The sequence below is a fragment of the Muntiacus reevesi genome, chromosome 8 (genome assembly GCF_963930625.1).
Source record: "Muntiacus reevesi chromosome 8, mMunRee1.1, whole genome shotgun sequence".
In the NCBI taxonomy this organism is placed as follows: Eukaryota; Metazoa; Chordata; class Mammalia; order Artiodactyla; family Cervidae; genus Muntiacus; species Muntiacus reevesi.
In genome coordinates, this window is record NC_089256.1 from 6,827,320 (window position 1) to 6,845,274 (window position 17,955).

At 34.8% G+C, this 17,955-nt stretch overlaps 1 protein-coding gene across 4 annotated transcripts in view; it reads left to right on the forward strand.

The window, feature by feature from the left end:
* Window positions 1–17,955, forward strand: part of ATR (ATR serine/threonine kinase) — a 115,127-nt gene that overhangs the window by 58,615 nt on the left and 38,557 nt on the right. For all 4 annotated transcript variants that reach the window (XM_065942911.1, XM_065942912.1, XM_065942910.1 and 1 more), the window contains exons 24-30: window positions 1,583–1,698; window positions 4,360–4,480; window positions 6,044–6,181; window positions 7,826–8,036; window positions 11,161–11,339; window positions 14,933–15,097; window positions 16,158–16,249. In XM_065942911.1, coding sequence (XP_065798983.1) covers window positions 1,583–1,698; window positions 4,360–4,480; window positions 6,044–6,181; window positions 7,826–8,036; window positions 11,161–11,339; window positions 14,933–15,097; window positions 16,158–16,249 — 1,022 coding nt within the window. The remainder of the gene's footprint in view (window positions 1–1,582; window positions 1,699–4,359; window positions 4,481–6,043; window positions 6,182–7,825; window positions 8,037–11,160; window positions 11,340–14,932; window positions 15,098–16,157; window positions 16,250–17,955) is intronic.

A 17,955-nucleotide genomic window follows, 5' to 3' on the forward strand; every position in this document is an offset into this window, starting at 1 on the left:
AAATTAAATTTTTAAAAAGTTAAATTTTTTTAGCACAAGGAATGTTTTCCCTTGTGATTAGAACTCAGATTTACCTTAACAGCTTTCATATATAACATATAGCAGTGTTAATTATATTTATCATGTTATACATTATATCTCTAATATTTATTTATAACTGGAAGTTTGTACCTTTTGATTGATCTAATTCTAAATATAAAGTACATATTCTGTTAGTGTTTATAATTGTTATTAATAGGAATATATCTGTTGCATATGGTCCTTTATAGTGGAATTGTAAAGAAAGAATAGTAGGTGATAAAAGATAATATCCTAACATTTGTCTTGTTTTAAAGATTGATATTAGAAAAGTTTTTTTCTTCATCTATAAAATCCCACTTGTTTTATTTTCAGGAAAGTAAAATATAACCATTTCATTGCTGGATTTGACTAATAAATTGGTCTTTAACATTTGCATCTTATTTTCAGAATTTTAAGCTCAGTAAAATTATATCTAGAATTTGAAATACCTTGAATTTTTGAACTATTTTGGATTTATAGTACTTTAATTAAAATTCAGAAACTAAGATCATGGCATCTGCTCCCATCACTTCATGGGAAATAGATGAGGAAACAGTAGAAACAGTGTCAGACTTTATTTTTTGGGGCTCCAAAATCCCTGCAGATGGTGACTGCAGCCATGAAGTTAAAAGACGCTTACTCCTTGGAAGGAAACTTATGACCAACCTAGATAGCATATTAAAAAGCAGAGACATTACTTTGCCAACAAAGGTCCGTCTAGTCAAGGCTATGGTTTTTCCAGTAGTCATGTATGAATATGAGAGTTGAACTGTGAAGAAAGCTGAGCACTGAAAAATTGATGCTTTTGGACTATGGTGTCGGAGAAGACTCTTGAGAGTCCCTTGGACTGCAAGGAGGAGATCCAACCAGTCCATCCTAAAGGAGATCAGTCCTGGGTGTTCATTGGAAGGACAGATGATGAAGCTGAAACTCCAGTACTTTGGCCACCTCATGCGAAGAGTTGACTCATTGGAAAAGACCCTGATGCTGGGAGGGATTGAGGGCAGGAGGAAAAGGGGACGACAGAGGATGAGATGGCTGGATGGCATCACTGACTCGATGGACATGAGTTTGAGTAAACTCCGGGAGTTGGTGATGGACAGGGAGGCCTGGTGTGCCACGATTCATGGGATCGCAAAGAGTCGGACACGACTGAGCGACTGAACTGAGTTGAACTGAACTGAACTGAATTAAAATTCAGAAAAGGTCACACTCTAAAAATCCTGCAAGTATAGAAGATTCAAATTTTTTCCTCCAAATAACTGTCATTTTAGAACATGTTATATGTAGCATGCAAATTACATGTTCCATTATTGGTACTACCACAGCTTTGTGACCTTGAGTAAGTCACCTGAATGGTTTTAAGCATTGAGATAAATCTAAGCAAGTTCATAATTGCAAAATGTTATAATTTTATATATTTTTCTATGTATTTTTATAGCTGTAGTATGTAGAATGTTGGTGGATGTAAAGATGTATCTGTTTCATTGATGATTTACAATTGTAAAATATATATTTGTAGGAGTTACTTTCCATTTATGACTGCAGAGAGATGCAAACTGATGGCCCCGGTCACCAATTGTGGAGGCGATTTCCTGAGCATGTTCGGGAAATACTGGAACCACATCTAAATACTAGGTCTGTAAACTCATTAGTATTATTTTGATAGAATTGTTTTTAACTTTATAAAATAAATGTTACTTTTGATATAACTTTTTAGCATTAAAAGTGTTTTTAATATGTTCTAATTTTTTTCATTATGATTTATGTTTATAATCTAGTCAAAATGAGAACAATCTGCTCATTGTTTAAATTCTATAACTTTGAATATTTAGACAAATTCATTGAAGCTGAAAGGATTATCTTTTAATTCAACTGTCAGTAGTACTTTGGAAAAAATCTACTTTAAATTGAGTATGAGTTGAAACTTTTGATGTGTATGTGCTAAGTCACTTCAATTGTGTCCAACTCTTTGTGACCCTTTGGACTATAGCCTGCCAGGCTCCTCTGTCCGTGGGATTCTTCAGGCACAAATACTGGAGTGGGTTGCCATGCCGTCCTCCAGGGGATCTTCCCTGACCAAGAGATTGAACTCGTGTTTCTTAAATCTCCTACATGGGCAGGCGGGTTCTTTACCACTAGCGCCATCTGGGAAGCCCTGTGAAAATATTTTCTTCTTAAAAAAAAAAATTTCTTACCTTTTTTTTTTTTACCATTTTAAAAACTTTGTTTTTAAAACTTCAACTTTGATTGAAGTCCATTAATTATTTTTAGTTAGAAACTTTAGTTTTAGGTAGTCTAAGTCCCAAAATTATTGGATATTTGACCTTGGATAAATTAGCTTTTGAATTCTAGTACAGAACCTAGGCACATAGTAAAATTCTTTATAAGAGCCCTTAAGTATGTATACTTATTTGCTACATACCTTTTAATATTTAGAAGCCTTTTAAACATCATTTTATTTCTCATGAATAGTACTATTTAAAGATATAGTTTATTAAGATAAAATAAAATTTGGTTTTTCTTTTTTGAGAACTCTATACTTCTCCATTTCTTTATCTGTATTTTATAGCACTTGTAGATGCTTAAGAGTTTCTGTGAACTAGATAGATAGATCTGTGAACTATGGTTCACAATTGCCACAGAAATAATTTTAGGAGAAAATATCAGGATGTGACTTGACAGAGCCTTACTTGTTCCCCAATATCCATCGTTTTCTAAGTTTAGCATAAAACCTGTAAAAATCATCCAGAGAATTATATTCATGATGGTTCAAAATAATGATGGTTAACTGAGAGACACTGGATTTTTCATTTTTTAGCAATTTACGATATAGTGAAATACATAATGTTTGCTGAGAACCTTGAGTGTAGGGCATTAACTATATTTGTCATTTCCAAACCTTACACTGGTGATTAAAAAGGAACCCACTCACCTCAATAATTGCTGAATACATGTGTAAGATGAGACCTGTTTGAACAGGTTTAAATGTTAGTGCTGAGGAGCAAATAGAATCATGTTGAAGTTATATAAGAGAGAGAAGTGATAATTGATAAAATAAGGCTCCAAGTAGCATCCAGAATATACTAGCCATATATCTCATGGGTGATTAAAGGAAGTGAAGTCTCTTTCTTTGTAATAGGGGAAGATAAAATGATGGATAGAACTTATTTACAAATTTAGCTGTGGGGTTGTGTTAATGGTTTCTTTTTTCTCCATGAAGTAAGAGGTATAAGAGATAAGATTATTGGCTGAAAGTAGCAGTTCAGTGGTAATAGGTCATGTAAGGAGAATAATGATCATTTGAAATAGCCACTGTGGAAAACAGAAGAGAGAGCTGATAAGGAATATATAGGATTTCTGGGCAGCACAGAAGTCCATTGAGGTTGAAAACTAAGATATGTAGTAGTACTGATCTCATAAGCAATTTCATGATGTTTCCTCTGTCAGTGCAGTGGCCTTGATATCATTTCAGTGAGGGCAAGCATTTAGACTGATTCAAGATTTGAAGCTTGGTGGATGGCTCCACCTGGTAAAGACAGTGTGGCAGTGGAGTGTATAGAGGATATTACTAAGAGAATGCTTGAAGTGAAGGACCATAGAAACCAAGCTGGTTAGGGAAAGAAGTAAATGAAAAGGAGGTATTATAGATTAAAAGAGTTTAGCAGAATCAAGAGACAGAAGATCTCAGTGAGAGAGAACAGATGTGTCAGTAACTGGGTGAAAGAACTGGAACTTTGGGAAACTGTGGCCGAAAAGTGGGGTCTAAATAGTACATTTTGGAAGTGAAGAAGTTTCTTTGTTTTGGCAAGGGAGTCCTGAAAAAGAAGTAGAGGAGAAGGTCATTGAGAAGTTTTCAGTTTGACTAGATGGTCCAACCAGACATTGAAGTCACTCAGGATGACAAGACTTGGGGAGGAAGGAAAATGCTGAGCAATCTACTAAATTTATCAGTGAGTTGGTAGATGTCCATGCTGAGTTGGGTATAGTATATATATGTGGATGACTTGAACCTCAAAGGAACAGATCTTTTTGTTCCAGGCTGGGGCTGGAAGGGTCTGAAAGGAGCGTTGAGGAAGGGAAGAAGCAGACTCAAATAGTGATGTGCTTGGGGCGTTCAAGGATGACCTATCACCCCGTCACTAAGAAGGCTTTAGGGAAAGTGGCGTCTCGTCAGATTTCAGTAAAGGCAAGGCTGTATTGGGGTCGTCAGCAAAAGAGTTGATATAATTCCTTATGCTAAAGTTCTAGACAGATGGATATATATTTATTTTTTAATAAATAATTTTTAAATTACAGATATAAGAGTTCTCAGAAATCAACAGATTGGTCTGGAGTAAAGAAGCCAATTTACTTAAGTAAATTAGGTAATAATTTTGCGGAATGGTCAGCGTCTTGGGCAGGTTATCTTATAACAAAGGTAAGAGAGCCTTGTCCAGAATTTAACTGAATAGAAATTGTAAAGGAAATGAGAACATTTATCTGAATGCATAGCACACACAGTAGGTACTGAAATATTTGTGCTGTTAGTGGTAGAAATTTTTGTAGAAAACGTTAACTAATAGAGAGTTTCTCTTTGTAACAGTTTCTGAGTAAGAAGAAAGTTTTCTAATCAAACAAATAATTGTGTTCTTAGTGTGTTTATAAAATGTTTATTACATTACATCCTATCATTTTATGTTTTAAATAATATTGTTTAAAAGAATATAAATGCCTTATCAGACTTTTTTATATAAATAAAAAGATTTATCAGGTAATAAAAAGATATATTATCCCTCAGTGGCCATTTCTAAAAGAGAATACATTATGTGAACTTCCTCCGGAATAAAAGTAATGTGAATGTGAAAGTTCTTCAGTCGTATCTGACTCTTTGTGACCCCATGGACTATCCTGTCCATGGAATTCTCCAGGTCAGAATACTGGAGTGGGTAGCCTTTCCCTTCTCCAGGGGTTCTTCCCAACCCAGGAATCGAACCCAGGTCTCCTGCATTGCAGGTAGATTCTTTACCAGCTGAGCCACCAGGGAAGCCCAAATAAAAGTAAAGGTTTTTTAAAAATGAAATTTCATGGAAAAACAGAGATATGTTCCTGATATTTTCGTTAATATGAAATTTTTACATATCTGACAGAAAAAAAGTACCTTTGTGTTCCCCCAAAATGTTTAATGTGTATTTAAATTTCACAACTTTTGTTGTTTATTCATATTTCTATTAGTGTTTTAAAGCATTATAATAAATTATATCTGATAATTTCAATAAAGTTTTTCTCTTTTTTAGTGAATATACCGAAAATATGATATGTGAAATGTTAAATTAATACTATTAAATTAATTACCGTCAGCTGTGGAATATTTTATGTAGCTGTATTTAGTTTTTTTTTTTTTTAAGTGAAGGATTTGTATTTGAAGAAGGAAAAACCTTTAAACTTTTATAGGAGAACATTAATGCTGGTAAATTGAGGGTTGGATCATACCAATAAAATTTGACTCTAACACCAAGTAATGTAAACTTTTTATTTCTTTTATTTTCTTTCCTATAGTTAATCATTGTTGATTACTTAATAAAAATGTGGTCTTGTGTGTAATTTGCTGGCCCAGGAAATACTTTCTGGTTACTTTCCTCATCTATTTGTTCAGGGAATAAATATACTAAATTTAATGTAGCTAAGTAAAAGATAATGTGATTAGCAAAATTAATCTGTAACAAAACGTGATGCATTTTAAAATGAAGTCTAGGGGGGAAAGACCATTTTTGCTGAGATAGTTGGCAGCCTAAGTAGCTATGTTGCTCTTGTAGGGGTCTCAGCAGTTTAGACACTTGACCAGAGGGATGGTGAGCTAAATCCTCCCTACTTGAGTGCCTTTCTTCATAGGAGAATACCTACTCTACAGTGATAGACTAGCTCACATGTTGTGTTTTGGTGTTAATCAAAAGAATAAAATGTACAAAACTACTCACTGTCTCTAAACCATTGGAGTTTATAGGTTCGGCATGATCTTGCCAGTAAAATCTTCACCTGCTGTAGCATTATGATGAAGCATGATTTCAAGGTGACCATCTATCTTCTTCCACATATTTTAGTATATGTTTTGTTGGGGTGTAATCAAGAAGATCAACAAGAGGTGAGATACATCATTTTATTTGGTTTCTGTTTGTACAAACATTTGGGAAATGTAGTTAGTATTAAAAAGGCTATGTATTAGTTGGAAATGTAGATCAATGTATGCTATGTAATGACATATCTAAACACTTACAAAATCCTTTTTTAAGCTTTTATTTATCAAAGAGTTGTTTAATGCCTAGTTCATATCCTTTACCTATTTGGGGTTGTGTATGTGTGTGCCTTTTTAAATAATTAGTAGGAGTTTGATATGTATTCTGGATACCAATTTGTGCCAGTCGTGTTGTAGAAAATTTTTTTCCAGTTTATGGTTTTCTTTTTAATCTTTGCTTATATCTTTTGCCATGAGAAATTTTAAATATAAGTGCCAAATTTGTATATCTTTTATAACTTTTTAATGTTAAACCTTTTATGCGGTGCCTTCTCTTATCCAGTATCATGAACATATTTTCTTTTGATTTTTTTTTGTTTGTACATGCCCTTCAATTACTCTGAAATGATTTCTGCAGATACTGTATTTATTTTTGTGACTCTCTTTTTTTGTTTTTTGTTTTGTTTGTTTTAATAGGAACTCTGCTTTATTTTCTTAAATATTAACTAATATACTAAGCATTTGGCACAAATCCAAAATATGACAAAAGTCACTATTAACTTTTTATTTCAAATATATCATTTTAGTTTAAAAGGCCTTAAGAGGCTTGCAGGTTCAAGCTTGACAGATTTCCTACTGTCAAAACCAAGAAACCTTAGAAAATGAAAAGAAGGGCACTCTGTGCCCTTTTGATCTGATTCAGTAAAGCAACAAAGCAACTTTGCAGAGTGATTTTGTTTTGCTTTAGAATTGGTGTATCATTACAGAGCATGGTCTGTAATTCCATTTTATTGATGAGGAAATTAAGACACAGAGAGGTTAAATGACATGGAAACACAGACTCTTTGAGTACAAGGGACCTTAGAATTAACACAGATCAGATTTTGGAGGCAAAAAAGTTTTGCTTTGAGAAAAGGGCCCACCTTAATTAAGAAAATCAAACTGCAGGCTAGTACCCTAACTTCTCATGACTGCCTCCCTTGAACCTGTGTATATTCATTGCTTAAGTGCTCCATGATATTGTCACTCTATTTACACCTTATCATATGCTACCTTGTATTGCTCATGTGTGCACATCATGTGTACACACAAGGGGGCTTCCTTGGAGCAGAACCCATAGCTGGAGAATGTCTGAATCCTACCACAGGGCTTTGCACATGAATATCTACCTGCCTGTTTGACAGTGACATCCTAGAAACTGCCACAGTGAGCAGCGGGCTTTCCTTTTGTTTGAAGTGTCTGTTTGCGGATAAAGCACGAAAAAGACATCATAATCTCTCACAGGCGCTTGGATAGTCTCAACCATCTTGGCCAAGTCTATTTTTGTGACTCTTTTACAGTATATTTTCTCTTCAGAGAAGCATTTTATTGGCTTAATTTTAATGAGAAAGATAATTTATTATTAATCCATCATGGATTTTTTTTCTTTTGAAAATTATTCCCTTAAAATGGTCAACCTTATATATCAACCTTATAAGGTCAACCTTATATATCAGGTAATAGTAAAATGGTATTATGTAGATAGATCATTAACCATAAAACGGTTCTTCTTAGGTTTATGCAGAAATTATGGCAGTTCTAAAGCATGATGATCATCATACCTTAAGTACCCAAGACAGTGCATCTGATCTGTGTCAACTCAGTACACAGACTGTGTTCTCCATGCTTGACCATCTCACACAATGGGCAAGGCACAAGTTTCAGGCACTGAATGCTGAAAAATTTGCACAAGGCAAATCAAATAGAGATAAGGTGGACTCTGTGGGTAAGTCATAAGTTCTATATACTTCCTTCTCTTTATTATTAACCAGTTAGCTCCTTCCTATATCAATTCTATAATTTAAGCATAAGATTTTAAAAGACCTATATTTTCTTGCATGCCTTTTACCCCTACCTCCCCAGGAGATGGCCTTGTCTGAGAAAAGGTGGTTACTTTATAGTAAGAAAGCCTCTCTTTAAACTCTTACTCTCAGTTCCTTAAGCAAAACATATACCTAATTTTTCTTTGCATAAAGTAAGGTTTATATTATCTCCCCTAGAAGATTGAGGATTAAGTGGGTTGATGATTATATATAGTAAATTGTAAAGTGTGAAATAAATGCTAGGTTAATGTTATTAACCCACTCCTCACTGTTAACTCATTTATTCCATGTTCCCTCAATGTGTGTATACATTGTATGTATACATATATGTGTATGTATATAAGTGTTCTTTATCTTTTTTTACTTATGAGATACTCTTTGTAGTCATTTTCACATTTAAGTTTTACATTTCAAAGATTTTACTTTCATTCATTTCATGACCTATTTTTTTTTTTAATTCATTTCACTTATTTTATTCTTTTTTTCCCTGTCTCTGGTAGTGTTTGGTATCCAACAGCCTCTCCAAATATGCTTAGTATGGGGAGGGAGGAGGGAGAGGGGTTCAGGGCAGGGTGACACATACACCCATGGCTGATTCATGTCAATAAATGGCTAAAACCACCACAATGTTGTAAAGTAATTAGCCTCCAATTAAAATTAATTAATAATAAAAGGAATTAGTAATATTGTTAATCTGTACTGCTATGTACTTATCTACCCCGTATTGTTTGTAAACAAATCCTAGGTATCATTATTTCATCTATAATATTTGAGAGTGTAGCTCTGAAAGGTAAGGACTCTTTGCAAATATGATACCTAAAAAAACTGGTCATTATCCCTTAATATCAAATATCCAGTTTCCGAAGTTCTAATTATCTCATGAATGTCATATTTTTAAATAATTTGTTTGAATTAATTTACAAACAATATTCACACTTTACAGTTTCTTTCAGTTCAGCATTGTTATATCTTTTAATTTGAGTCTGAAGATTCTCTCCAAGATGGAGGGGATAAATGTATACATATAGCTAATTCCCTTTGTTGTACAGCAGAAACTAACACAACATTGTAAAGCAATTATGTACAATTAAAAAAACACCAATACAAGAAAATAAAATACAGATTCTCTCACCAAAAAAAGAAAATATGGTTAGTATATATTACAACACTAATACCCTGTTACACCTGCTAACATGATATTTTTTTCCCTTTGATATTACATCTCCCACTAAGGTGACTAAAAGAGGAATCTCATTAGAGTCTAAAATGATACTTTCCCCTATGATATAATCATTTGGTAAGATTTTGATGAATTACATTCTTCAGACATTAATAGGTACACTTAATGTCTTTAAACTTTTGTACTTTTCATCCTTGTGGCAAATGGGTAAAGTATATGATCATTTTGCTTCTCTGTACTTCAGCCATTTTAGTGAGAAAACATGATTTTCCCCCAAAGCTTTGAGACTAATTGGAAAAACTGACTAAGATCCTTAAAGAGGCCTTTATTAAGTTCTCCACTTGTGAGCATCTCCTTCTCGTTCCTCTATCAGTGGAAACACATACATTCCTGTTAAGCACAATAGTTATTGTTAAGCTATTGTTATTGTTAAGCTATTAACAATTGTTAAACTATTGTTAAGCACAATAGTTTATTTTTTTTAGGATATTTTGGACTGACAGATAATTATCTTTTTAGAGGAATGTTTTTCTCTACAATATGACTTTTTTTTCTCTACAACATATTGATATGTTTTATGTTAACTCTACAATTAAATGTTTGTTTTCTGTTTCTGCATGTGAAAATGGTACATTAAAAAAACCAAGCACAAACTGTTATCATTTCTTACTAACATTGTAATGAAAATTCTAGCTTTTAAGAGTAACATTTGTAATGTTTCAAAAGTATAATACCTTTAACATTTCTCATAATTTGAAATGAATTACAAATTTTGATGGAAGTAAGAAACTTATTTTAAATATAATTTCATTTAAATTTATTATCTGGATTATGAAATTTGTTTTCTGTTTTCTACATGCTGTTATAAGTCATTATTAAAAGCTATGGCTTTTAAATAAGACTTCTTAAACTAGCTAGTCCAGATGTTTTTCAGTTAGGTCTTTTCTTAGATTCTTTTAAAAAAAATTACCATTTTAAAGTATTTGTGATTTTACTTGAAAGGCACTTTTACTTTCTATTTCCAGCTTAATAGTTAATGTTGTAGATATAGCAACACAGGAAAGAAATAGATTGTTAATAAAGAATTCTAAACTTTAAAAAGAAAGCTATTTCCATAATTTTGCTTTTTCCCAACTCATATTTTATCAGTTTTTTTTTTTTTTTTTTATCAGTTTTTATAGTTATTAATAATAAACTCATCTTTGTATCTTTTGTGCATGTATGCTAAGTCACATCAGTCGTATCCAACTCTGTGCGACTCTCTGGACTGCAGCCTGCCAGGCTCTTCTGTCCATGGGATTCTCCAGGCAAGAATGCTGTAGTGGGTTGCCTTGCCCTCCTCCAGGGGATCTTCCCACCACAGGGATTGAACCTGCATCTCTTACGTCTAACCTGCATTGGCAGGAGGATTCTTTGCACACTAGATCTTTTGCATCATCTTTATATATCCTCAACATTTAATGTGAATTTACATTTGATCCTTATAACCTTTAAGGAAAGCAAAACAGATGCTAATATTTATAGGAAAGTGTGTGTGTTAGTTGCTCAGTCGTGACTGATTCTTTGCAACACCATGGACTTTAGCTCCCCAGGCTCCTCTGTCCATAGAAACAGAAGTCCAGATAAGTTAAATGACTGTTTAAGGTAAGGTAAGTAATAATTGCTGTTGGAGCAAGAGTCCTCTGAGCAGTCCTCTTGCTCGTAGTTACATTCTCAATAAGATACACTGGTACATGTAGATTAATTTATTTCATAAAATAGAATAAATTTAGAATAAATTTAAATGTATACATTTAAAATTTTATCTTCTAAGTCTTTAATTACTCAATTATCTTTTTATGATCTAGTGTCTACTGTGGATTATGAAGACTATCAGAGTGTAACTCGTTTTCTAGACCTCATACCTCAGGATACTCTGGCAGTAGCATCCTTTCGCTCCAAAGCATACACACGAGCTGTAATGCACTTTGAATCATTTATTACAGAAAAGAAGCAAAACATTCAAGAGCATCTTGGATTTTTACAGGTTTGAAATTAATATAGTGAACTTAATAATAATGTTTAATATTGCTAGTCTTTTATGTTTAGATTGTTCATTTTATTGGTTTAGATGATAATACTATGATTGTGTATGGAAGAAAAGAAAGTTAGGACCAGTAGGGTAATACAGTGAATTAAATAAGACGTCAAGATTGGTGGGCTTCTTTTCAGGTTGAAAAACAGAATGCTGTGAGAGAACTGGAAAATAAGTAGCTTGTAGTCTTTTGGTGACAGTCTCTCCTGTCTTTGTTTGCCTCCTTGTCTAGCATTAGTCTCTCCTTAATTGTTAAAGTCATTCCTTTAGAAGGGCATTCAACTCCCATGTCTTTCTCCCTCTGTGTTGTATTCACTTTGTAAGACTCCAATCCTGAATAAACTCACCCATGTGTTTTCCCATTGTTTGCATGTAAGCAGCTGAACATCACTAGAGAAAAATCACACAGTGAATATTTAACTGGTTTTCCTTTACATTCATAATCTCAAACTTCCGCAGAACTCTTTAACACTGCCTTAAGTCTATGTGTCTCTAGTTAAGACTACTTTCCCTCTCTTCATGATGACTATTTCTTACCTTCTCTTCATGTCTCTTCTCACTTCACTTACTCTCAATTGATGACCTTGTTTTATTGTTCATTAGGAAAATAGAAGCCAAATCTACCAAATCTGAAAATTCATTGGATTCTGCACCACATTCTTTTTCTTCTCTATTCTGTTCCTAAGGAAGAATCCCTTCCTGCCAAAATTCAGTTCTTCTACTTTTATTTTTTATTTCAAGTATTTCACTCCTTCAGATATTCCTTCTTTCTCCAGTATGATTAACTTTTCTTTCTCAACCAGAGTACATAGGGTATATAGACATGTTCTGGTATCACCTATTTTAATTTTTTGGTAATTCCCTTGAAAAGATCTTACAGTATCTTTTTTCAGATACCTCCCAACTTTCTATTTCCATCCATAGCCAGTTTTTAAAAGAATTGCCCATCTTCTCTATAGACCTTTGTTTCTTATTTACTCTTTGCGCATTCCAATAAGAGTTCTTTCTCCATTCATCTGACTCTATTTTTGCTAAGAAAATCACTGACATATATATATATATATATATATATATATACTATTATGTATAAAATAGACAACTAATGAGAACCTTTTTATACTGTTCATGGGATGAAGCATAAGCTGGAATCAAGGTTGCCTGGACAAATATCAATAACCTCAGATATGCAGATGACACCACCGTTATGGCAGAAAAAGAGCCTCTTGATGAAAGTGATAGAGGAGAGGGGAAAAAGTTCACTTAAAACTCAACATTCAGAAAACTAAGATCATGGCATCCGGTCCCATCACTTCATGGCAAATAGATGGGGAAACAATGGAAACAGTGAGACACTATTTTTTGGGACTCCAAAATCACTGCAGATGGTGACTGCAGCCATGAAATTAAAAGACATTTGCTCCTTGGAAGAAAAGCTATGACCAACGTAGATAGCATGTTAAAAAGCAGTGACGTTCCTTTGTCAAGAAACACCCATCTGGTCAAAGCTATGGTTTTTCCAATAGTCATGTATGGATATGAGAGTTGGGCTACAAAGAAAGCTGAGCACTGAAGAATTGATGCTTTTGAACTGTGGTATTGGAGAAGACTCTTGAGAGTCCCTTGGACTGCAAAGAGATACAAACAGTCAATCTGAAAGAAATCAGTCCTGAATATTCATTGGAAGGACTGATTCTGAAGCTGAAACTCCAATATTTTGGGCACCTGATGCAAAGAACTGACTCATTGGAAAAGACCCTGATGCTGGGAAAGATTGAAGGTGGGAGGAGAAGGGGATGACAGAGGATGAGATGGATGGCATCACTGACACGATGGATATGAGTTTGACTAGGCTCTGGGAGTTGGTGATGGACAGGGAAGCCTGGTGTGCAGCAGTCATGGGGTCGCAAAGAGTCGGACACAACTGAGCGACTCAACTGAACTGAATGAGAACCTACTGTATGGCATAGAAAACTGTACTCAATACTCTGCTCTGTGGTGACCTAAATGGGAAAGAAATCTTAAAAAGAGGGGATATGTGTATATGGTTAGCTGATTCATTACTCTGCTGACAAACGTCTCTATAGCCAAGGTTATGGTCTTCTCCATGGTCACATACTGTTGTGAGAGCTGGACCATAAAGAAGCCAGAGAGCCAAAGAATTGGTGCCTTCAAACTGTGGTGCTGGAGAAGATTCCTATGGGTCCCTTGGACAGCAAGGAGATCAAACCAGTCAATATTAAAGGAAATCAACCCTAAATACTCATTGAAAGGACTGATGCTGAAGCTGAAACTCCAGTACTTTGGCCACCTGATGTGAAGAACTGACTCAATGGAAAAGACTCTGATGCTGGAAAAGATTGAGGGCAGAAGAAGAGGGCTTCAGAGGATGAGATGGCTGGATGGCATCCCCAATGCAGTAGACATGAATTTAGGCAAACTCCAGAAGATGGTGAGGGACAGGGCAGTCTGGCGTGCTACAGTCCCTGCATTTGCAAAAAGTTATACATGGCTGGGTGACTGAACAGCAACGACATAGCTGATTCACTTTGTTGCACAACAGAAACTAACACAACGTTGTAAAGCAACTATTCACCAATAAAAGTTTAAAAAGAAAGAAAATTGGTGGCCTCCATGTTGCCAAATCCAATAAATACCTCCCAGTCCTCATTTTCTTAACCTCATGGGATCATTTGACCACTCCTTTATTAAGATATTGTCTTTTCTCCCACAACTTCTGGGATACCACATATTCTAGGTTTCTTCAAGCTAGTCTCCTCTCAGTTTCATTTGCTAGTTCTTCCTCATCTATAAATATAAAAGTACTCTAGTGTCCTCTTTTCTCTCCCTCTGTTCATTTCATAAATCATTTCATCCTTTCCCCTTCCATCTTTGTGCTAACTGGTCCCAAATTTTTATCTTCAGCCTGAATATCTCCTTTGAACCCAGATTTAGTGTCTTGTGTTTCTTGTTATTCAGTCTCTAAGTCGTGTCCAACTCTTTGTGACCCCATGGACTGCAGCACAACAGGCTCACTTGTCCTTCCCAATATCTCAGAGTTGGCTCAAATTCATGTCCATTGAGTCAGTGATGCTATCTAACCATCTCATCTACTGTTGCCCTCTTCTTTTTGCCTTCAGTCTTTCGAAGCATCAGTGTGTTTCTTGAAAGTATGTTAATACCAATATATTAAATGCTTGTTTAAAATATTTTTAAATTTTAGAATGTAACTTATATTCTATACTCAACAGAATTTATTATAGATTGGATTTTTACAAGAGTTCAAGACCTTGAGAGTCTTTACAGTTCTCATTGTCACTAGCAGTTACTAGTAGAGATTTGTATTTAAGTGGAATATGGGTATATTTAAGTGGAACAAAATGACTTGAAATAAGTTTGCAGTTTTAATGTGAATCTACCCTGAAACAAATATTTTTTGCTGCTTTGAGGAAAAAAAATGCTTATATGCTTTTTTACATGAACGGGTGGTTTTATTTCTAGTTGTGTCTTTTTTCTTATTTCATTGTTTCTTTAATGATTGAACAAAGAAATTATATGCTGCTATGCATGAACCAGATGGAGTGGCTGGAGTAAGCGCAATTCGAAAGGCAGAACCATCTCTGAAAGAACAGATCCTTGAACATGAAAGCATCGGCTTACTGAGGGATGCCACTGCTTGTTATGACAGGGCTATTCAGTTAGAACCAGACGAGGTAAGAAAAGAAATGAAAGGCAACATAATAAAAAGAACTATGAACTAGAATCTCTGGAAACCTTAATTTCAGTACTGTCTCTACCAGTGTCACTCTGTGTCTGGAAAATATTTAACCATCTCTGAACTTGAGTTTCCTGATTGATAAAATTACAGACATGTTAGATGATCTCAAAGATCCTTTCCAGTACCAAATTTCTATGACCTTACAAATCCCCCAAATGAATGAAATTTATTGTGGAATATACTTAGTTTTAAGCTGTATGTTCAGTTACTCTGAAATTAATGTAATTTTGCTTTACTATTAAAAGTATAAGATTTGCACCAATTTTTAATAATAATAGTGATTCTCTATAGCATAAGAAACTTTTTCAGATTACACATGCCCCATCACCATCTGGGAGTCTCTGAAATGATCCCTTAGTATCACTGAGCTACAGTTACTAATGGGGGCACATCATGTATCTCATGTATATTAGAACAGGAAAGAGGTTTAGAATCATTGGGTTACAATATTGGCTTAGAATCTCTCTAATCTTAGGTATTCATTTTTTGTCATAATTGGCCTGTTCATTTTCTCAGAAGTTCAGTGTATAGGTCCTTTATTTTTCACAATCTTGTTCTCAATTTTAAAGACTACTTCATAATCCTATTTAACTTTTCAGTTTCTATAGCCTAAAATCTATACTAATAATATTGTAACCTTTGAGTTTAATTTTTACATGCGAAATAATGACAGTCTTTAAACGAAGTATTAAGAAATACTGTTACTTTTATATTTGTTCTGAGCCAAAAATTAGACCTTATCTGGGAAAAATAATAAATTCAATCTGAGATATTTTTTAGGTTGTCTGAATTAAAAAAAAAAAACCAATTCAGATGTGTATAGGACATCGGCAGAGGACTCTGCCATATAGCCAAGCAAGTCACTTGTTAAACTAAGAAAGGTAGGCTCAGTGAAGAAGATAGCATTTTCTAAGGACTAGCAGTTTAAACACTTTTTGGTTCCTAAGATGTATTTGAAGTAACAATTGCTATTTTAAATACTTTTAAATTTCCAGATCATTCACTATCATGGTGTTGTGAAGTCCATGTTAGGTCTTGGTCAACTGTCTACTGTAATCACTCAGGTGAATGGAGTACATGCTAACAGGTAATGCTTTTTTTTTTTTTTCAGGTAATGCTTTTTAAAAGAATTTTTTTTGTATTGTTTTGAAATGGGAAATTTTAAATTGACTGATTGGATTGAAATAATGTTTACTAAAGTAATGAAATCTTTTCTGTTTTCATGGTTCTGGACATAAGCACCAAAAAATATTTTGTCCTACTCTCTCTCTCGTAAGTCAGTCTAGCACTTAACAGCTTATCTTTTGTGCAAACAATCATCTTTGAATTAAATCTGCTTTATGACAGGAACCTGCCTGTCTTTACCTACTATGGGTGGAGTTCATATTCATACTTCCAAAGGGTATCTAAGCTCTGCCTACATAATCAGCACCAGTTATTTTATGTGTTGGAGAGAGGGAAATTTTGTGACTGAATTAAAGAATACCACTCTAAAATTTAAGGGTTGTTTTCCCCTAAAAGACTAATAAAAATGAAAACAACCTTCCTTTCCTAAAGAAAATAGGTTTCTTATAGCAAACCAAATGATACCCCCCAAAAAGTACTTATATGTGGCAAAGATTAAGTCATGCATGTTTCTTTTAATATAAAGAATAATTAGGAAGGTTGGTTTTGCTTTTGAAACTTCCTTGGCTCTGCCAGTTGAAAGCCTTTTTCCTTAATATGTTTGCCAGACCCCAAATGACTTTTCAGGACAGTGTTCAGTTCAGTTCAGTTCAGTTCAGTCGCTCAGTCGTGTCCGACTCTTTGCGACCCCATGAACCTCAGCACGCCAGGCCTCCCTGTCCATCACCAACTCCCGGAGTTACCCAAACCCATGTCCAGTCGGTGATGCCATCCAACCATCTCATCCTCTGTCGTCCCCTTCTCCTTCTGCCCTCAATCTTTCCCAGCATTGGGGTCTTTTCAAATGCATCAGCTCTTCGCAACAGGTGGCCAAAGTATTGGAGTTTCAGCTTCAACATCAGTCCTTCCGGTGAACACCCAGGACTGATCTCCTTTAGGAGGACTGGTTGGATCTCCTTGCAGTCCAAGGGACTCTCAAGAGTCTTCTCCAACACCGCAATTCAAAAGCATCAATTCTTCGGCGCTCAGCTTTCTTCATAGTCTAACCCTCACATCCATACATGACTACTGGAAAAACCATAGCCTTGACTATATGGATGTTTCTTGACAAAGTAATGTCTCTGCTTTTTAATATGCTGTCTAGGTTGGTCATAACTTTCCTTCCAAGGAGTAAGCGTCTTTTAATTTCATGGCTGCAATCACCATCTGCAGTGATTTAGGAGCCCCCCAAAATAAAGTCAGCCACTGTTTCCACTGTTTCCCCATCTGTTTGCCATGAAGTGACAGAACCAGATGCCATGATCTAGTTTTCTGAATGTTGAGCTTTAAGCCAACTTTTTCACTCTCTTCCTTCACCTTCATCAAAAGACTCTCTAGTTATTCTTTGCTTTCTGCCATAAGGGTAGTATCACCTGCATATCTGATATTTCTCCAGGCAATCTTAACTCCAGCTTGTGCTTCTTCCAGCCCAGCATTTCTCATGATGTATTCTACATATAAGTTAAATGAGTAGGGTGACAATATACAGCCTTGACACACTCCTTTTCCTCTTTGGAACCAGTCTGTTGTTCCATGTCCAGTTCTAACTGTTGCTTCCTGACCTGCATGTGGTTTCTCAAGAGGCAGATCAGGTGGTCTGGTATTCCCATCTCTTGAAGAATTTTCCAC